This window comes from Xiphophorus maculatus, chromosome 7 (genome assembly GCF_002775205.1).
Source record: "Xiphophorus maculatus strain JP 163 A chromosome 7, X_maculatus-5.0-male, whole genome shotgun sequence".
Classification (NCBI taxonomy): Eukaryota; Metazoa; Chordata; class Actinopteri; order Cyprinodontiformes; family Poeciliidae; genus Xiphophorus; species Xiphophorus maculatus.
The window spans coordinates 11,389,439-11,412,044 of record NC_036449.1 but is presented as its reverse complement, the minus strand read 5'-3'; the positions used below and the strand labels follow the sequence as shown (position 1 = coordinate 11,412,044).

The 22,606-nt window shown below is 37.2% G+C and overlaps 1 protein-coding gene across 5 annotated transcripts in view; it reads right to left on the bottom strand.

Annotated features, from left to right (window-relative positions):
* The window catches only part of LOC102218350 (interleukin-1 receptor accessory protein-like 1-B), a 204,946-nt gene that overhangs the window by 97,461 nt on the left and 84,879 nt on the right, over window positions 1–22,606 (bottom strand). For all 5 annotated transcript variants that reach the window (XM_023336434.1, XM_023336437.1, XM_023336436.1 and 2 more), the window contains 3 exons: window positions 20,883–21,168; window positions 8,854–9,040; window positions 6,352–6,505 (listed from right to left, as the gene is read on the bottom strand). In XM_023336434.1, coding sequence (XP_023192202.1) covers window positions 6,352–6,505; window positions 8,854–9,040; window positions 20,883–21,168 — 627 coding nt within the window. The remainder of the gene's footprint in view (window positions 1–6,351; window positions 6,506–8,853; window positions 9,041–20,882; window positions 21,169–22,606) is intronic.

Below are 22,606 nucleotides of genomic sequence, written 5' to 3'. Positions count from 1 at the left end.
GAAACACTGGCAGCGAATACAGATAAGAAACAGGAGTACCAACCTCTATCTTTTTTGTTACTTCTATCTCTTCTCCTCCTTTCGCCGTTATCAGTTACTTTCACTCCGTTGTTCTCTTTATCCTTATTCCCATTCCCACTGTATTATATTTTCCTTTCCACAGAACGCATAGGGGAGCTGCATACATCAGCGTAACTGGGCTTTTATCTGTTGTTATACTATTGTAGCGTGGTCATCACAGCTGGAACGAGGCCTGAGAGAACCATAAAAATGAGCAAAGAATGATTCAGACATGCAATAAACAACAGACATTTAAACCCCAAGTTACATATAAAAAGGAAAAACGAAATCGCACAAAAGTATTTAGAAATATGGTGGTTCGTAAGCTAATTTACAACTCCTTCTAGAAAGAAAGAAAACTTTTATGTGAAGCAGGGGAATATACCTATGTTATTAAATTCATGTTTTTAACACAATCAGTAGGGGCACAATTATTAATACGGCTAATACTTTTAAAATAATCGTAACTGAAACATTTTCTTTTTTTTTTTTGATCTGAGTTTCTAGGAACTTTTTGTTTGCATTCACAACTTTCCATATACCTAGGGAATTATTATAATGTTGCAGAGACATTTCTTTTACACACAGTCAGGATGGTGGAAAGGGAAGTAATATCTCCAAAGTTAATTGTTAAACTGTTTCAAATTGACAACTTGGGCTTACTTGTCTCTATAACAACTATGATATGCTGATTAGTATCGTCTTTTCTGTCAGAACTTAACTTGGAGTTTGTTGCACTCAAATGGTGCTTTTTGTTTACTGAAGTTTAATATTCTTGGTACACATAAAAGTAACTATAGCTACACTTATGCATTTTTTAATTGTCATGACATGGATCACATTAAATCAGAGGTGCTACAAGTTCAATTCCTTAAAATCTCCCTCGTGTTCAAACATAAAATGGAGCAAAATATATTGCTAACATCTTGAATTGCTAACAACACAACAGACGCATAATCTGTCTAGCTTACAAAAAATTGTGTTTACTCAGGTGTGACATCATTCCTAGATCTAAGCTCTGACTTCCTGGACAAACCACAAGATCCTTTGAATAAAACTGAACTTTTCAGAAAGAAACACTCGAACTGGGTCTGGTGTGAAACCAAGATGGAACTCATGCAGATTTGTAAGTTTGATGTTAAGTTGAATTCACCAAAAACTAATGAGGGATAAAACTGAAAGGTAAAAGAACGTATGTACCACACAGGTACATGCGTATCTGTGATTTCAGTTCAGGGATTAATCTTCAAGTCCCTAAAAGGAAGAAAGAGTAAACATAAATATGAACTAATCTATGAGAAACAAAAGAAAGAAAGTCGCTCACTGTATACAAGAGGATACACAATAAGGCAATATCTTTAGAGTTGGAAGGTAAATGTGAAAATATGTACAGAGAAAGCAAGTTGAAGGATTTTTGTGCAACTACTAAATACCGACTTCATAAAAGTTTGTGTCGACTATACCTTCCAGTGTCCTGGTAAGAGCATTTAAATGCACCATGATGAAAACATAAAATAAAGCAATGAGGCATGGCTCCCCATTTGCTTTAAATTTCTATTAACCTGAGTAGCTTCAGCACTTGATTGAAGAGCTTCTGGATCAGCCTGATCCTTTGTTTATGCCCATAGTTAACCTCTATTACAAGGCCTACCTCATCTCAGATATAGTAGCCCTGTCTCCTCTTTTATATAGTCGAGCAAAATGAGAACAGCAAACACACACAAACACAAACACATATTATATATATATATATATATATATATATATATATATATATATATATATATACACATACTGTACATACTGTATATACCTCACTCAATATGGAGCAAGGCAGGGTCGGAGTAAAGACTAGTGTTTATTGCACAAAATTCAGGATCAGTTAAACTTAATGACCTCCTTCATCCTCCTGGCCTATGGAGGAAAGAAAAAAAAAACAGTAAAACATTAGTACCTAGATCTTAAACATAGTTTGGCCTTTTATACTTGCTGTCTAGGCAACGGTGGTTTAACAGGATGTGATAAAATGTGGGTAATCGCACGCCCACTTGAGGGGATGATGGTGTGGGTTTATTAAAAGAAATGAGTCCATGGTGAGGATGAGCTAATCTGATTCTATCCGGATACCAGAGCTGTAAAGAGGAGGTAGCCCACTGTTGTAATAAGGTAAAATGTATATAACAAGGCAAAATGGTAACAAATAGTGTATTTACAGAGGAAACAAGCTGCTCTATGTAGTGTGGTTTTATATATATAAATTATAGAAGTTTTTACATATTTGAAAAAAGTGCTGGTTTTAGTTTAGATGCTCTTTATTTACACTTAGCCTACTTTTATATTGTGTTGCTTTAGTAATAAAACCTTTACATAAATTTTTATTAGCTGCCATGTAGACCAAGAATTGAAAGAACAAATTTTAATCAAATAAACCTGAGTAAACAAAAAAGATCTAATTTAATAGTTAGCAAACCAAGGCCACAAAATAATCACTAAAAGGTTAAGCTGAGAATATTAAAAGCTAACTCAATACTGCTGTTTTCTTCTTGTTTCTGTCTCATGTTTATCAAAGTAGCCGCCCTCCCATAGTACTTTTCATATCTTGTATTTTACATTGGATTTGCCTCCCCTATTTGTCCATTGTTTTTATTGCATCTTGTAGAGCTAATAACTAGTGGAAATGAGAAGGTTCTTTTCCTTTTGCATCTTCTTTTTCTACCTCCTTGTATTAAAAATGTAGACAGCATATTTATACTTGTATAACTTTTATGATCATCCTCATAGTAAAAACTAAGGTCATTCCACCAAGTCAGTAAACATACAGCATTACAGCCAAAGGCAGCATAATATACTGTAGGAGCATCTTAACAACTCATCATGTAATTGAAAAGGTAATTCAATTCAAAAAGTGCAATTCTTTATGCACAGTGATATAGTTCAAGAGTGAATTTCTTTAAGTTTTAATTATTATGGTTTGGAGCTATTGAAAATGAAAGCTTTAGTTTCTAAAAAAGTTCAACCTTACATAAAAGCAATAAGTATAATTTTTATAACAGAATTATGGCCAACACAATCGTGGAGAAGAGGGTCATGCTGATTCGACACATGAGTGACAGAGTCATTGACACCTGAAGGGCAACAAACCAGAAAAGATCATTGCAAGATAATCTGTTTGTCTATACACCATTTTATGCATGATCAAGTAAAATTGGGTGGAAATGCATGATAGAAAAAGGTAATCAATACAAGGAATCAGGAGAACCATAGCGTCCTAACAAAATCATGACAAAACAAATGTAAAATAGTCTAGTGAAGGGATGGAAAGACAGTACAACCTGCTTGGCATCTAATGCAAAATGTCTATATTTGTCAACCAAGAAGTTTTAGAGAGCATCATGTTTCCACTGCATTGACAACCCTAATAGAGGTGCTGACTTCTTTTTTCCCTGCAGGACTTGTTACCCTGCCATCAACCTCATAAAAGTACCAATACCTGCTTTAATGAGCATGAAATCACTGTGCTGGATTGACCATTATACTTTGACTAAAACTGAAAGTTGAGAGCCACCAGACCCAATAGCTTCCCAAACAGCCCAGCAGAGCCACCGGTTGATTTACTCTGTTTTCTAGGCAGTAAAGATTTGTGCAGAAGGAGACCCAGTACATATTCTGCACATTACTCACAGACATACTATTGTACTATTGTGTGTATATGTGCCAACATTTCTGCATTTAAATCCTTTATTATTGGTCTCATGCAATATTCAAATTTTCTCAGGGATTCTTTTGGGTTTTCATTAGCCGTAAGCCTTAATCCTGAAACGTAGTAGAAACATGCTTGAGATATATGCATGTAATGAATCAATAAAATATGAGATTAACTTTCAAAGCTGAATAATAAACTATTTAACTATTCTAATTTATTAAGATGCACCTGAAAATTTAGCATGTAGAACAACAAAGACACAAGATATTAATACAAATAGCTAATGCATTAGATCTATGATTATGACAACAATAATACAACAATAGAGAAAGTAAGAGGAAAAATGTTCTATGTCAGAATAGAACACTGCCAGCCACTGCCAAAAAGTTTAAATTTTCTCATTTACAATGAAAGCATTTAATCCACATTTAATCATTGACAATTATCTACCATTTGGTGCAACCAAAATCAAATTTCTGATAATTATTTTTGGACAAAATTTTCATTGTGGCAATGACTGCTAAGTTTTGGTAAATGAAAATCTTTACCAGTAACGTATGTACACCCCCGCACACGCCCGCACACACACCCACACACAAAATTAAAGACACACAGACCTTGACGTGTGATAAAATCCTGCTCTTCCAGGTATGAATATATGTCTGGATATGTTTGCAGCTCAAGCTGCTGATATGGAAGCAGGGATCACTTTGCAGACATGGCATGATAGTAAAAAGACCAAAACTAGTATGTCTGCCCAGATTTAGCCATCCTGGGTGTAAGCAAAATTCAGGTGCTCGAGGTAAACATTTTGATCCAACTGTAGCAGCTTGCATAGATGAGTTGTCATTTAATCACAAAAGAGTAATAATCAATAATAGGATGAAAAAACATTTTAAAATTCTGGGTTACTAAACAATATATATTTTTAAAAAAAGCTGAAATTACTTTTGAAGTCTGTACATTATCACAGGATCTGGCATTCTTATCGCTGATAAATTCTCTCTTTTAGCTTTGTTTTTTATTGTCTAGTCAGCCATGATAATTGGACAAAAATTGTGTTGGATTTATTCTGTGATTGTAGAGTTACCCAGCCTCTGCATTAAAATACAACAGCTGTGTAAGTAGAAATGCACAGAGAAATCAGCTAATAATTGAAGTCGATTTTCAACTTGGTCATATCAACTAGTGAGGAGCTGATGAAAAATTCATGTGATCTTTTTCTAATCTGTAAACACACCATCATGTTGCTCGTACAGCAACAATCTTTGGGGCAGAGGTTATTACTGCAAGATGACTGGAAGAGGTTCCAGTGCGAGTAATGTTTTTAAAAAATGAAATCAATGAAAATACAAATTGTAAAAAGCTGTTAAAAGAACCGCCATTTATCTTAGGTTGTAAATTCATGCCTAAGGTGCAAACTTACTCCATGTTAACTTCAATGGATGTTAAAGTACGGATCTACAGTACGTTCTCCAACGGATCCACACACGGAGACTTTTAAACGTGAGAATGTTAACTGTGCTATAATATCCTTAAGACAATTAGAAACTCTCAACTCTGAGGGAAGGCTGCATAGGGGCGGAGTCAAAAGTTGCACTGTTGCCTTGCAGCAAGAAGGTCCTGGGTTTGATTCCCAGCCCAGGGGTCTTTCTGCATGGAGTTTGCATGTCTTCTCCTTGTACTCTGACTTCCTCCCACAGTCCAAAAACATGACTGTCAGGTTAATTGGTTTCTCTAAATTCTCCCTAGGTGCAAGTGTGTGTGTGCATGGTTGTTTGTCCTGTCTCTGTGTTGCCCTGCGATGGACTGGCGACCTGGCCAGGGTGAACCCCGCCTCTTGCCCGAAACATTTGCTGGAGATAGGCACCAGCACCTTCCTGACCCCACTAGATGTAAGAAAATGGATGGATGGAGCTCTGGGGGTGGCACATGGTGCAGAGGCGTACAGCAGGCCCCTATTCAGAGGTTATTAGGCCTTGAAAGATGCAATCTAGAGTTTGATTTCCAACTTTTGGACCACAGTTGCACGTCCTCTTCACTTGCCTTGCCCATTTCTTGTCTAACTACAAAGAATAAAGGTCACTAGTGCCACATTTTTTTTTAAGGAAACTGCAATAATTCTGTATTTGTTTAAAAGCAGACTGCCATATTACAACACATGTAACTACCACCACCTGACTTATGGATGTATCTATTTGTTGCATATCCTCCTTGCACCTGTACAAGTAGTGAGGGAAAGAGAGAGAGATAGACAGGCACACTCAAAGAGTAAATTTCTTGACCTTGTGCCTGGCTCTTTAGCTCTCTGCGTGAAGGGCTTTAGCCTATAGCCTTAAATATTTCAGCACTGCTCGGCTGACTGGAAATTGCTGAGCTAGAAGGAGAAATGGGGGCCAGGTAACAGCGTTCAGCCTCCCCCAACAATTAACACAGCAGCAGGGCATCATTGCTTTGCACAGTGGTAAGTCTGCAGGTGTGTGTCTGTGTGTGTATATGTATTTTTTACACCACTTTGTTTTCCTTGAAGTGTTTAATTTTAATTCTGTGAACAAATATCACAACCAGTAGATTGTGCGTCTTCATACCAGTTACTGTGAGTTCCGTCGTCCTTCTGACAGCAAAGCCGCCAAACTGGATTTCGCAGGTGTAATTCCCAATGTCGTCCTCCTTAACTTCTTGAAAGAACAACTTGTTTCCCCTCTGGAAGATAGTGGCCCGCCACTTTTTTGGACGACACTCCTACATAACAGAGAAGGACAGCCAGGTTAAAGTGTCTCACATTATGTTTAAACAATGATAATACCTCACTTGGAAACTGGCAATAAAGCGATACCGTACATTGAACTGCAAATGGCAAAACAATTATTGTTATCAGTTTGAAAAATGAGACCTAAACACTGTTTACAAACTCCTGAAAAAGTATTGATGCCAAACACTTGTTCCTCGTTTTGTCACATCACAACTCCCGACTTCAATGCTCGTTATTGATATTTTATGTCCTAGATCGCCACAAAGTAGTGTATAATTTTAAGATGGAAGGAAAATGATGTATGGTTTTCTAAAACCTAAAAAGCTAAAAATCTGTAATATGTGGCATGCATTTGTATTCAGGTGACCCGAGTCAATAATTGGTAGAGCCACTTTTCACCGCAATTAAACCTGAAGGCTTTACAAAACAGTTCAAGCTCAGTCAGATTGAGTAAAAAGCTTCTGTGAAAGTCAATTTTCAAGTCTTGTCTCACACACATCCTCAATTTGATATAAACTTATATATGGACTTTAACTGGGCAACTGCAACATAAAAATCGGATTTGATTTAAACTACTCTATTGTAGAACTGCCTGCATACTGTTTATGCAGGCCCTCCTGCTGCAAGTGACCCCATGCCTCAGTCTCAATGCAGTATTTGTTTTCTGGCCAACACAGTCATTTGCATGAAGACCAGAAAGTTCACCCTTTACCTCCTTTAAACAGATGTTCTCATTACATATCTGTACTGTGTCCTGTGCATGACTTGAGGCAAACTGCAAACAGACCTGTTATGGTTTTCATTTAAATTTGTTTTCTGTATTGCCACTCTCACGTTAAAGAAAGATCAGCCAACAGATTCTCCTACCTTAACAGTGGATCCATTCAGCTTCTTGACTGCCTCACTGATTAATGTCATCCTTAGAAGAGCTGTATTGTACTGAGATTAATTTAGACATAGGTCTATTTACAGATTAGGTTCTTGCCTGAAGGCAATAAGCAGTGCTTGATTTCATTTAAGGAAATCAGAGTAAAGGGGACTGAATCCACATGATATTCAAACATTTCTAAAATGTCTGAATATCAATTTTTTTCTTCTTCACAAGTACACATTACTTTGTGCTGGTCGACCCAATAAAATCCCCCCCAAAACACAACGCCATATTTGATTTTTAACATGACAAAATGTGAACAAGTTCAAAAAGTGTGTGAATACATTTGCAAGGCACAGCAAAGCAGAGTTTCATCTTCATCACTGGTCGTTATTCAAGCTTGACACAAAGTCTTTGGAAACAGCACGCAGCTCTAAGCCACTGGATAAACTGTTGCAGATGCATGGATTGACACTGACAAAATAATTCCATATTGTAAAATGATCGGGCTTTGCCATTATCCTTCTTATCTGATTATGATTTATTGCACTGAACTGAATATTCTCCTTTCAATATTCTACTAAAGCCACAGAGGAAGGAGAATTTTATTTACAGAAGTCTCTTCTGGCACAATAAGTGTGTTTGTTCTGCTTCTGTGCAAATGCGAGAGTATCCGTGTGCAAGCACAATGAGTAACTATATGACACGATCCGCTCTCCAGCTCCTCGACGCTCTGTCGGGGAGGACGACGATTCTATTCTATCCTTGCTCCCGGCAGCTTCTGAATTCAATCACAAAGGCTCCACCGAGGTCCAAATAACTCTGGGTCCCAGCACTCCCAGTCATTACCCAGATTGTAATTGAATTTTCGAGAGAACTTGAGGTCAAGCCTGGCCAGTTAATCTACTGCTGATCTGCCTGTGATTAGTTTGGCCTCCACCCCTTGGTTGGGATGCACTTTGTTGTCCGCAGGCTGTGCCTGACCTGGGAGAGACAAGGACCCAAGAGAGGGGAGGAGGGGGTGACTCAGGGTGCAGGAGCGTTTGTAGGGCATTGAGTCTTTCCACGGGGCACAAAGTGACATTGCACAATTTTATTCTCATAGAAGTTTTTGTGCTCATTATGAAAGTCCTTGCTGTGGCTGCCATCTGCACAGTGTTTATTCTCACATCGTGTCAGAGTGCTGTGTGGACCACTGCAAATATAGCTTAAGTAATTGCCCACATACATAATCTGACTAAGTGATTTGGAACTGCATTTCCGACAAGGCTTTTAAATTTAAACAGCAAACAAATGAGATGAAAATAAAAGAAGCATTTAGAAATATTTTCTAGTTGTATGATCACAAAGACAGAAGCCTGTTATTGCCCGTTTCAAGAAGGCATCAATATCCATAAAAGATTCAACATTCAACCAATCTTGAAAGATTAAACATATAATAAATCCCTATCATTCACTAAAGCCTACCTTGTACCACGTGATTTCAGGCTCCTTCCCAGGTTCAACGTAGTCATCTATTTCTGGACATAGGATGTGGAACCTTCTACTGAGCTCAGCCTTCTCAGTTATTCTCATGTTGGAGTTGTAGCAGAGGTCTGTGTCATTTTCAGCCACAGCCAGAGCCATGGAGACCTTCATGCAGTACGTAGAGTTCCTGTTGGTAGAGAAAAACACCAATTGAAAAAGCTTCAGAAAAATGATCATCAGTTATTGCTTCTTATTTAATGGGTAGGACCTTTACACTGCCAGTCACATTGGTTGGCATGTAGCCAAATCAACAAAGACACAAAATCAACCTTCTTGCCGCCTCAGTACCTGTCAAGTTTTACAAAAACCTGAAGAGTCACATGAGGAACAGAGACTATAGGAAAGGACTCAGAAGTCTGCATGATCTAGGGAGGTTATGCAAACAGTAATGGTAAAAAAAGACTACTAGTGATTATTAAGTTAAATATCTGTTTTCAGTGTTGAGCTATGCTACATCAGAAAAAGATGTATGTATATATTTTTTTATATTCAGATCTTTACCAGGGGTCCAAATAAATGCATCCATTACTATACCTGACATTACATCACCATTTCTACAGTTACATTCTGAAATAAAAAACAACACTGTCTTTGATGTCTTTTTAACCATCTGTAATGCTTCTCAGTTTATTTGTTTTTTTTCAATCTCCCTCATGCAACCGTGTGAGTGTGGGCTTGGAGATAATGACGCATTCAGCAGCCTTGTACAGTCAATGCCCAACGCTCGCGAATACTGTTGGATTTATGGAGAGAGTCGGGCAATGCTAATCAGAGAAGTGAAAAATGCAGAGACGGCCCCACATAGAAGGGAAAGCTGCTTGGTCATCACAATGAGTCAGTCTTCACTGCTTGTCAACCCCTTTTTGTTTCCCAGCAACCATCAACACGGCTATCTAGCTTTGCTATCTAGGAAAGAATAATGACTCTCTCTCGTTGCTGTTAATGTCGTTGGTGTGTGTCACCAGTGACAGTGTGATTCCACAGCTCCCACTTTCCCAGCACTGCCATTGACAAGGCTGAAGGCATACAAACTGCTTTGCTGCCATAATACTTTCCACTTTTCTGGGAAGCATTTCCACAAGATTTTGAGGCATTAATTTGGGCAAAGGTTCCTGTTTAGCTTTACGATCTGAAGCAGTGGTAGGGTTATAGTTTTCAGATTACAATTCATACTAGACGAGACATACTAGAACATCTGCTTCCATATTTATATTGAGCTCCTGTTCTTGATTCTGACTTTGAGGGTCAGAAGGTTGATGGCACACAAAATGGGAAAATAGGAAAGAGCATGTTCATGGATAAGATAATCGATATGGAAGGAAGCCTGGTTAAAGACATCCGAGTTATGGATGTTCTGGAGTATATCTTTGTGTCTTTGAATTTGTTCTCAAAAGATGCTATTCCACTAATTGAGTCTGGAGGTAATGCAATACTGGAGCGGAGTGTCAGTAGTACTCTACTGGCTCCATATTATGAAGAATAGATCAGCCCTAAAAGAGCCCATACTTTGCCTCTGTTGCCTGCCCCAACTGCCTGTGATCTGACTCGGTCAGTCTCTTGGTCATAGGACTGTGAGAACAGCCATGCAGGCTTTCGTTTCATTTCATTAGATTACATTTACAGCTGACCAGATGCTCCCATTCACTGTAAATGACATGGTTTCATATGATATACTCAGGTTATAGAAGCAATAAGGGAGTCACCTCTCCCATATAAACACCTCTGACCCCCCCAGGGCCATAAAATACAGAGACTCACACACCCCTTCATGCAAACACACTCGCACTCAAAAGACAAATGTAGCTTTTGTGTAGCTATGGAAGATTGGTTTGAGATAGCAGTGAGGGGGAACAGAGGGAGAATAGCTACTTGAATGAGGAGAGGAGATACCGTGTACCTCCACACAGGAGATGACTAAAAGGGCATCTGGAAAATGTAGGAAGAAAAGTAAGATGGAAGATATTGCAAAAGAGCACTGCCCTCATAGAGTTGAATTTGAACATTACTGACTCAATACCTTCTATCTAGGGAGAAGAGAGTGGGAAGTTGCAATGTAGGCTTGCAGAGTACTCTTGGATGATATAGAAGAGAACCAGGGAAGAGAACTTTTTAAATACACACCAACGTAACATAAACCTCGACACCTACATACAGTTAAGTAGAAAAAAGAAACAAGAAAATGCCTTATTTAAGTGTTGGGTCGCCAAATGTTCCCATACAAGTAGTGCCTAAGCACTGATTAGACAATATTTTCCCCACTGCTGGGCTTCCACAGAAGGAAGTTGAAGTGCAAACAACCTTTGCATAAATTTAAAGAATAATTAAGTTGAGTAAATGTATTTTTAAAAAAAACCACAAGACGCACATAATAGGTTAAAAAACCTGTAATGAACATTTTTCCCCACTTTTTTAACCTGCACACCTGCCACAGCTCTGGTCTATAAATCTGAAACCTTTAGCTCCGTTTCTTGATATTGGAGGGAAAAAACACACATTTAATAAACTGAAGTCCTGAATCTAATCTAACAGGTGTGAAGAGATTTTCTCACTGCCGTGTCACAAAAGCCCAATTTAAAATGCTTCAGTCTAAAAATAAAAAAAAAGCTCATCAAGGAAATTAAGATATGAAAAAGTTTGAATTAAGGAAAAAAATCTATATAATGAATAGAACACATTTGACCTTTTTGCAAATACAATCAACCTTTTCCAGAGAGGAAATATGAATTCATGCTCTCCAGACCATGGAACCCTTTGCTCTCAGTAACGAACTGAATTTGTCATGCTTTCTCTAATGTACTTCTTGATTTGGAAGTGGTTTTCTAATGCTGACCTTTTCTTCCTCCTTTTCACCATTTGTCAGTTAATTGAGCAGTGTAATATTTTAGAGATACTTATTTTATTGCCGTGTTTTTGCACTCCGTTTTCCTTAGAGCTCTGCTCTTACATGTCTGAAGTGTGGACTGCATGCTGGAATGCTGATTACTTCTGTTATTTCATGCCTGCTTTATTTTTGCTCCCCATGCAGATCTAGATTTCATCTGAGTGCTCTTTTTTACTACAGTCTAAAATCATGCATGTTAAAGCAATTGATGAAACCTAATAACTTGGAGTGTGAGTGAGTCTCTGTGTTGACCCCAGTGTGGACTGAAGCCCAGTCCATAGTGTACTTCACTTTTAACTTCAATAACAGGCTCCACAACCCCTAAACATGAGCAAGCATCTATTTTTGCCATGTAATGATATACCTTACTAATAGTTTACACTTATATGTAGGGCACTTGCTTACTGAGATCAGTGGTTTGGGATCTGAAGTGTTAGCTTTGCCAAGAAGGAGTAGGTTACTTTTGCTGTGATATCATCTCATTTAATTATATTTTTTTGTATTAAAACTCATATGGTTGAATTCTTAGAGACCCAAAACCATTGGTGGCACCCCCTTTTGTGTGGTGATCAAACTATGTATGTTAAGATGTTAGATCTGCATAATAGCGATATAGGAGTAATATTTTGCTTTCGCTTTGCATCTTCCAATGTTTAAAATTAAGGCAGATACTTAACAGTGTAACAGAGCTATGAAGGTAAGGGTCAGATAGAATGAGGAAAAAAAGAAAAACAACAAAGCTTGTGGACAGCTCTGCCGTTTCCCCAGTGTGGATAATTTATTGTTCAGGAACAACATGGACACAAGGAAAAACTATATTTATATTCTTGTGACAATTATTTCATTATTTCTTCTTCTAGTTTTCTAAACAGGCTGTTTTTTAAAACCAGCAAACCACATCATTGCCCCATAAATATTCACCCCTTTACACACAGACTGGGTGTGTGAATGGATATATTGTAGCCACAGCTGCCCTGAGGTGAGGCTGCCTACCATCGGCACAGCTGGGCCCTTTGACCACCACCAGCAGGTAAGGTGGGTGAAGTGTCTGGCCCAAGGGCACAACGACAGACTGACAGAGAAGGGTTTGAGGGCGTAGTGAAAGTTGTGTATATCCTAAAAGGAGGACCGAATGCTTGTCCACAAGGTTGAAGTAGTTCATGTACTTAGATACAAAGAGGCATGTGAAGACTTTGAGAGAGGCACTTGATTCCCCTCACACTAAAAACAAAAATGTCCGACTTCTTGTTCAGTTTGTGACCTGTCTGGACATGAAACTGTAGGTAGATTAAAACAAACTAATCACAGTGTGCAGATAATCAGAATTTTTTTTTACCTGCACCGATAAACAGGAGATGCATCTACTCTTTAAATATGCACAGCATGGCTCCCTGTAGGATTGTGGGAAGGTGTTGGTGGTGCCGCTTGATTGACAGCCAGCTGGGGGTTTGATGCTCGGTCCTGTGGTGTCTTTCACATCTGTCACATTCTATTTGAGTGTGTCTGCTCTGGATATTTGTTAGCTCTTCATGGTGGCTGTAATTCTTCACACATTATTACCCAACATGTGGGATAATGTAATCATAGGAAGGAATTACGCATGGTTTCACCCACTCTGAAACACTGACTCATTAGCAGAATTATTATAAAATAATCTATCAGGTGAAGCAAAGAGAGACTGTAATAATGACAAAGGAACTGAGGAGGAAATACGGATGAATCTGAAGAAATGCTACAGACTCTAATGTGTGATACGCTTAGGGAAAAAATGAGGCAGAGAAATAAAGGAGATTCATGGTGAGCACACGGAGATTACTATGCAAATGAAGTCACCTTCATGTAAAAACTCACAATTAGACTTCAATTTCAGAGAAAGCAGACAGAAAAGGACAAAGATAACCATTCACACAAAAGCACAAATACCACACACACAGCACAAACAAACATTTTAGTAAATCAGTTTGCTTTCAGCTCTTTTAAAAGAGAAAAATGCTAATTTGGAGACCTTCAGTGAAAAGATTACTTAAATCAAACATTACTGCGGCAGGAAGTACATTACACACGTATAGCTAAAGGTAAATGGCACAATTTATCATCAAATCTTCTGTATTGAAATGAATATAATGAATACTGTTTTACAAATTTAAGTAGAAGTTAGGAAATTAAAAAGTACTTGGCAGTCAAGAGCTACCTGACATCTCTTGATGCACAAGCAGTGGGAAAAATGTCTTATGTCAGCAGTGACTCTCCACGAGCCAACGTCTAGAAAAGAACTGAACACATGCAGAAGGCAAGTTACATCCAACTCCGTCAGCTATGGCTTATGTACTGACAAAAACAACTTGGATAAACTGCTAAAACTTTGTGAAAATCCAAATATGCTTTTTTTTGTGAAAAACTGACATCTCCTGTCACTGGATATCAGAAGAAATCTGCATTAAAGTATATTAACTGCCAGAATGAGTACACATTCAGAGAAAGTGCTGTAGAGTAAGTCAAAAACACAGCAGTCTCTTATCTCATCCTGCAAGTGTAAATAATCCATCCTGTTTTCAGAAGGATGAACATTAGCATAAAAATGCAATGATGCACTTGTTTCATTCAGGTCAGATCTAAGCTGGGCTAAAAACTCTGCTGCACAGTCTCCATCTCTGAGTGTTTTGCAATCCATGCAACCCTAGTTGCATGGATTGCTTGGTCAGCTTCCTTGGCAATTGGCCACAGAGCTTCATACACAAAGATTAAAGGTTTTCTTAATCTGTCTAAAAAAAAAAAACTTAAATGAATGAGGCCAAAAATAAGCTCTCTTTTTCTGAAGCAAGAGGCTAAAGATGAGTGACAGATATAATAGAAAAGTTTATCTTAGCATTTAGCATCTTAGCAAATAAACAACACCCATGGCATTAAAGTAAATCTGCTCCATTTTATAATTTTTGCTCACATTAAAAGTTGGGCTATAATACATAAACCAAACAGTTAATCAATTTTATATTCTCAATTAATTATTAGATTGAAATTAAGTCCATTCGATTAACTAATTTGTCAGACCTTCTTTCAGTGTTGAAGTGTGAACCCTTTCCAGCAGAGGGCGATACTGGTCATCGTTAAACAGTCAGATGAGACTGCAATAAGGAAGGTGGGGCCATACCAGAGCAGTGCAGTGAAAGAAAAGGCACTTTTGCAGTTCTGTTTTGAAATATAAACACAACAAGCTCTTTAAGTTTTACCTTAGAAGCGCTCATTCAGCTGTGCTGTATGATGAAAAATTATGATATGTTATGATGAAGGCAAGGATGGGAAGACACAGTTGCAGAAAGGATAATGCCAAAAACAAATCGTAGCATGTCGCCAAAAAACACAGTTGATGGTGAGAGCTTTGGTGAATAAATTCACTTCATTTAGTCAAGTTTTAAAATGAATTTGAGAGCCACAATGGCAACCTGTTTGGAAGCTACAACGCTACAACAAAAAGGTAGCTGGACTGAAAGCACAGCTAACAACAAAATGTGTTGTGCTCACCACTGATTGTAGACCGACCTGACAGCAAAGAGCTAGAAGACAGTTACTGATCACTTTTGTTGCGATGGAATCGACAGAGTGTATGAAAAATTTAACCCTTTATGTTATGGAAAAGACAGTCGACCTTTCTGATAAAAGAGAAAGCTCAAGTTTGAAAGAAAATGACTGATTATCAATTAATTGTCAATTGCTAAGATCAATCAACTTTAAAGAAACCTTGATTGATAAATGCATCCCTATTTGTAATACAGAAAGCGATATTACATGGATTGTCACTTCTATGGTATGCTAACAACAACATATAAATAAACTTAAAGCTCAAGGGACATAACCAAGAAGAAGTGGAAATGTAAAATACTAACTTTTCATAAAACTGACACAGAAAATCACTACAAAAAATGACAGCGTGTATTAAATGTAATATTTTCAAAATTTCTCCACTTGCCTTAATTACAAATAATCTTACTTGGTTTTGTATAAAACTCAATTACCGTTTCAGTTTTTGTTGATATTTTTGCAACACAAATTATATCTTTGCCTGTCTGGCAAAGCCCTCCGATTTATTTCTGTAAATTTAATATGAAAGGCTCTGTTCTGTCAAATCTGTGTTCAGCCCTGTGTGTTTTGGTTGCCTACTTTCTTTCAATTCCTCTCATTTTTGGACACACCTCATTTGCAGTTTGGCCATCACCACACTGATCGAATGGAAATCCCATCATTGCTGTCAGAGCAAATCGATCTCTGATCTCAGTTCTTTGAAATTCATTGCTTTTGTATTCTTTTTTTTTGTATTTTGAATTCTTCCATCTCAAGCATCCTCAAACACATCACCACTATTGGCTTGTTTTGTCTGTAAAGGGGCACTGAAATCAAATTCTACATCAATCTGCAAAAGTAACTCCACCGCTGCTCACATTTAAGCATGATATAATGACTGCTAAACATCCTGTTTTTCTAAGCACTTATTGATAGAAAGAATTGTCCACCAAAAAATTGGCCTCAGTCACTTGAACAATAAACCCACAAGCCATTTGGTTTGCAATCAGCAGGTATGTCCAAAATTGTCAGCAGTGGGCATGTAAGGTGAAATTATGAATGGTAAGATATGATGTTGAGGCAGGGTGTGTAACAGAGGTTGCATTGTGGATTTTCTTGAGAACAGGTGAAAGTATTGTGCAACTATATGGAATAAATGCCTTCGAGTGGGTTCCCCAGCAAATCAGTTCCAGTCCTATGGTTATTGTTGCAGGCTCTGACTCTATAATCAATAAACCGGTGCTATCCTGGCTCCAAGTATGAGTTGAGCATAAGGAAAAAATGACTTTTGTCCCCAGCTGGAGAGAGAATCACCAACTATCATTCAAAAGGTTAATAGTGCTTTTTTTAAAACTCTGGAGTTAATTTTATTTTTGGTCTCCTTAAGTAGAGACAAAAATGGGAACGCATAGCAACTTAACATTTTGAAAGAGTGATTAGCTGGTGAAATTCCACAGGCTGACCAAATCATGCATCACAGAGTACAGAAAAGTTAATTCACTGTTATTTACAGCCATCCTGCTATAAATAATATGTTTGTGGTGACCTGTGATCTTGTCGCCATTGTGAAAAATTGAAAAACCTAATATTTTTAAAACATCCATTCACCGTCTATACCTGGTGTCTATCTCTAGCGATCATTGGGAAAAGGATAGTATGCACCCTCGACAGGATGCCAGTCCATCATTGTGCTACACAGAGACACACAGGACTATTTGTTCACACACTCACATCCAAAGGACTATTTTAGAATCACCACTCAGCCTACAGTCATATTTTTGGACTGCAGAAGAAAGCACAAGTACACGGAGAGAGCAGTTGAAGAAAGAACATTCAAAGTCCATGCAGAAAGACACCAGTCCTGGTTTTGAATGCAGGGCCTTCTTGTTGCAAGTCCATAGTATAAGCAACTGTACCACCTTGCTTGTCGTTTTTAAAACGGTGTTAAATTAAAATTGGAATATTAGGACATATATTTTCTTTTATAGACATCCGGCATTGTGGAAAACCAAAGAGTGCGTTAAAAACTGACTCCAGGACTGGAACTGGTTGTGTGGAAAACAATAACAGTGGGCTGATGATGGAAATTACATAAGACAACATGTGAGGGTAACTTTAAATACCTACTCTATGTTTTTGTGTGAGTTTTGACGTTTTTGTGCAATTCTTTTAGTTTGGCATTATTTTGCCTAAAATTGTCTCACTACTGACCTCTCCCTTCAAACGGTTTTTAGACAGTTGAATTTTCCTATTGACTGCCTCAGTACAGCTTGGTACTTTAGTTATATGAATGTGAATGGCTCTGACCATTAGTAAAGGTATGGTGTTGAATGAATGACTGTGTGAGACTGGCTGTAGTGCTGAGTAAGTGAGACAAGCCAATGACGGCTAATGGCCCCTACTGCTGATCAGGACAGACGGATTCAGCCAAGCTGCAAAGCATTGTCGCCATAAAAGCCTCCAACAACACAGAAAAAGTCATTATATTTGTCACTAGTTGTTTTGAAAATCAAAAAAGTCACTAGTAAAGTCTGAAAAATTGATAGTGGATAAATTAACAGGGCTTCTTTCCACTCATCCTCACAGTCAGCCATGACTCTTGGCTCCACCCACTTTTCTATAATTTTTCAAAATTTGCCAGTGGCGAGGTTTAGTTTTCAGAGAGGCTCAGTTCCATTTTAATATAAGTCAAGTTGAATGCATTCAGTGCTGATAAGACTTCTTTTCTGACTCTGGAAACTATCGGATGTCACTTTGTCTTACAACTCAGACAACCAAGATCATTCAAAACTGAATCATTCACATTCCATCAAAGGTCTGCATGTATAATTCATTTCTAGATTCCTAATACACCATTCTTTTAGGGTGTTCAATTTGAGATTTTAAATTTTGGTCAAGATTATGTGAAATAAATATTGTACATTTCTTGGTTGGTTGGGGTTATGCTTAGAACCGTAGCGATTTATCAGACTCAGATTTGGAAGGTTTACTCCTATTGAGGTTATTGTGTGAAAACCAAACACTCCCCTTTTGCACACTTGTAACTGAAATGTTAAGTCAGTGTATGCCACAGGCTGGCTGATGAAATCACTGCCCAGTCAGGATAAAATAGGAAGGAAATGGAGCATTTTACATAATGCTCAGTTCATTTAAATAAGCAACTGTGAAACAAACATTAAAAATGCCACTGACGATACTGAGCAGGATCCATTTACAATGAAACAGCAAAGGAACACACATACAGTTAAAGTAAAAAGGCCTCCATTTCAGTAATATGCTTTGTAAAGGGTTGAACAATCCCTGATCACAAATTCAGAAAATAATACCGCTGTCATTCAGTGAGCATGTTAGATTTGAAAGAGATTAATGTGCCTGCCTCCAGCTAAAAAGAGAAGAAATCCAGCCTCCTGGTGTTTACTTCATCTCCAGTCTAACTTGAATTATTCTGCATTTACTGCACCTTGAAAATGGTAAGGTTAAATTATGTTTTGTTTTTTGTTACTGTTGTATTGGTATTTATTAAAATACAAAAGGTTATGCATACTTTGATGGATTATTTACTTTTTTATCCCTAGCCTTTAATTCTTGGTTGATGCATGTTAATCTGACTCCAGGAAATAATGCACTATTAATGGAAGTCAAGACAAAATTGCTAGAAATTGTACTTTGAAATTAGCCAGGCAAAAGTTCCTAACTTTAGCCTGCATAAACATAAAGGATGAATATGCATCAGGCCACAGTGAGTCTATATGTAAACAAAATTTGTATCATATGGATCAATTATGACAAGTGCAAATGTTAAAAGTAAAAGTTGTTTGGTTGAAATAGTTCTCATCTTTATCATGCATAAAAAGCAAAAAAAACAATCCAAAGAAAAACTAAATAATAATATCACAAGAAAAACAACAAACCCAGTCCAGACTTTATGAAACACAGAGTTCAATGCTACTGATCTCAGTGTACATGTGCTATTTCGAATCAAAGCCCATCATAAGTCACACACATAATATGTGATAAGACTTGAACAGGTTTTTCAGTTGCAAAACGTTGATAGGAAATAATATAACAGAGGCTCTCGTTGAAATAATTGTTGACCTAAATACTGAAGGTTCTCTTCAGGTTGAGTCACTGTGTTGGTATAAATCATTCTCCAAAAATACATTTGATAATTTTCTTAGAGTCAAACGTTCCCAGCATTCTGGCATTCCCTGTTAAAGACTAGTGCATTATTATGTAAAGTACCCATGTATGGAAGTGTGATTTCCCACCTCTCCACCCCCCATTTTTCTAATACAAACTGGACATCTTTCCTTAAATAATTTTGTGCTGTTTATCAAAAGCAGTCTAAAATGTGTGTTCTGTTTGTGGTTTGTGGTTTTGAGGGAGAATTTTTACTTATGTGCGACTCAAATGCGTCTTCTCAAACAAAGTAATTTATTTCAGCTGGGAGGTAAATGTCCCAGTCTTCTGATTAGAGTATCCCTCTAGCTCAACAAATGCAGATGAAGAAAGACAGAGCTGGAGGCACTTTTTACAAGCGCAACTATGCACAGAATGATGGGATTCCCTGAGTTTTACACTCAACATTTGAATAAGGCCGAATATTTATTTAATTAACTGTAAAATTTTTTAGCATTAGGCACTTCCAAAATTATTTGCTTTTATGTCGCATCACATAAAATCGCAACAAAATGAAATGAAGTTTGTGGTTGTAACATGAAATGGGAAAAGATCATCTCCCCTGCCATTTGTATTTCACTTTATTATTAACAATGGAAATGTCTAAGTTGCTACCACTAGGTTACTATCACACACTAGGCCAAGAACATAAGAATAAAGTTATTTTTGTCTGGCAGTGTTGAGTTTTTGCATAAGTAAACTGTCAGAAAAAAAATGGTTAGATCATTTTGCTCAGGCTATTCAATTTTTAACTATACAACACATGGGGTTACTGCAAACAGTTTTAGGCATTCTTCTGAGACTGGCAGTCCTTTCTGCTTTAATTGTTCACCTTACATGACGTTTCTTAGGTCAACAAAAAAATCTAATAAATTGAAATATTTTTAAACCACCATTTGTTATGCTTCACTTATGTCTATTTGAAATTCTAAATTTCCTGACTTGTAATATCTTACGAAATCATCTCTTTTTTTTCCAATGTAAAAAAACAATTCTGCTATGAAAGGACAACACATATAGACGTAGGGTTTACCAAGAGGACTAATCTATGTCTGACATTTTTTGTTTAGACTAAATTTGAACAGAAATATTGCAATGAAAGTCAAACATTTTTATTTTCCTATTGACACCAATATTTGGAGAAGGAGGCTGGTTGCCAAATTTTATTGTACTTTTTATTATTACTTTTTATGCCATGTCTCCAACTTACAGTATATGTTCTTTAACCCTGCTCGAGTCTGCTTCCTGTGAACATGGGCTTGATGCTTATCAAGAGCCCAATAGGAAAAGTCATCAAAATTAAAACAAAGCAGTACATCTAAAAAATAAAAAAACAATAATTTCTTGCTCTTACCGTAAAACACACGAGTAGAGTCCCACGTCTTGAAGGTCAGCAGGTCTGAACCAGATGGCATCTTCCTCCTTGCTCATGCGCACTCCATCAAAAGAGATTGGTTCTTCAAAGTCGGTGTGGCCGAGGCCGGAGCTGCGGTACCACATGAGGCTAAGGCCCCCGCTCTGGGCCTGGCTGTAGTTGCTCCGGATGTAACCATAGAACAGAGCGCACTTCAGACGCACTGCCTCACCCTGAAGCACCTGGTACTTCTTGTAATCCACTGACCAATCTGTGCAGCCGTCCACTAGAAAAGACAATAAAAAAAAAACATATGGAAGACTTTCAATAGCAGGTTATAAATGTGAAAAGTAGAAGGTAAAATCTAAGTTTTTGTGGTGTGTGAACTCCAAAGAAACATTTAAAGAATATAGAAAGGACCTCATTGTCCTTTGTGTAAATGACAGAAAATTTGAAAGTTAAAATACTTAATGTCTAAAAATTGTGTCAAGAAGTTGCTATGGCTACTTAAATTGCCTTACAAAATCTGGTTTCAGAATGTATGCTTGGACTAAATTTAGAGAAGCAATATCACCTAAAAGTGTGGCAAGTTTTGCTAATTAATCACCATGTGTTTCAAACATACTTTTCTGTCATTTTTGTCTCAATTAAAAACAGAACAAGACAATTTTGTTTCCTTGTTATTCTGTAAAAGGAAATTTACTGTGAAAGAAATACACTGGCATACACTGAGAGTCACTTCTCCTCTGTGCCTATTTGTAGAATGTTATTCACTTCACTTTCTTACTCCCTAATAAACCAGTTCATATCACTGTTAAAGAGTAGATGTTGATTTATTTACTACGGAATATTTTTTGATTAATTATGATAATAAGTAAGCATAAAATGTGAAATTATCTCAATTTTATTTAATCACATAGTATTTCATAATACAACTGATTTGCATTAAGGTACGGTGAAGGAAGGGGTATAGGTGGAGCTCCTACTGGTAAATGTTATTTATGAGTTGATTACATGTAATTGTTTGAATCATCAATGGCCATAGAAGGAGGAAAATTGCAAAATAACTTTGCTAAGAAAAAATCTGACATCAGCACTGCAAAAGTACAAAGTTGAAAAATAAACACACCGGAATAAAGTTGAAAAATAAACACACCGGAATAAAGTTGAAAAATAAACACACCGGAATAAAAAAATTAAAAGCAATGTTTAACTTCTGGTTAAACATTGTTTTTAAATTGATCTGTGATTGCAGCATTTTTTTGATTGCATTGTTTATTGTAGGTTTATTTGCAGCATATTTCTATTGAATTAGTTTTTTGTGTGTTTAGGATTTAGCATCATTTATATGTTTGTGCCCATTTCCAGAACGTTTCACCATTTGCTGCACATTTGCATCTATCTGCTACCGTAGTGTAGTGGCAGCTAAGGCTGCTGTTAGACAGAAATGCTGTCCCTGATGGGCAAGCTGTTTAAATCCTTCTCAAACTCCAAACCCTCGACTGTGGCTTGTGGGTTAATCAATTATACATTCCACTTGGAAGTTACTAATTTCTTCCCAAAAATAGCCATAAAGTGTTTGGAGGCAACTGTCACATTTAACAAACTATTCATTATTTTCTTGTTTAATTTTTATTGATTAATTCTCTGAAACAACTGCCTCAGTAACAAACTGCAAAGCTAAATAATATAATATTATGAAAGCATGTTATACCATGACATTT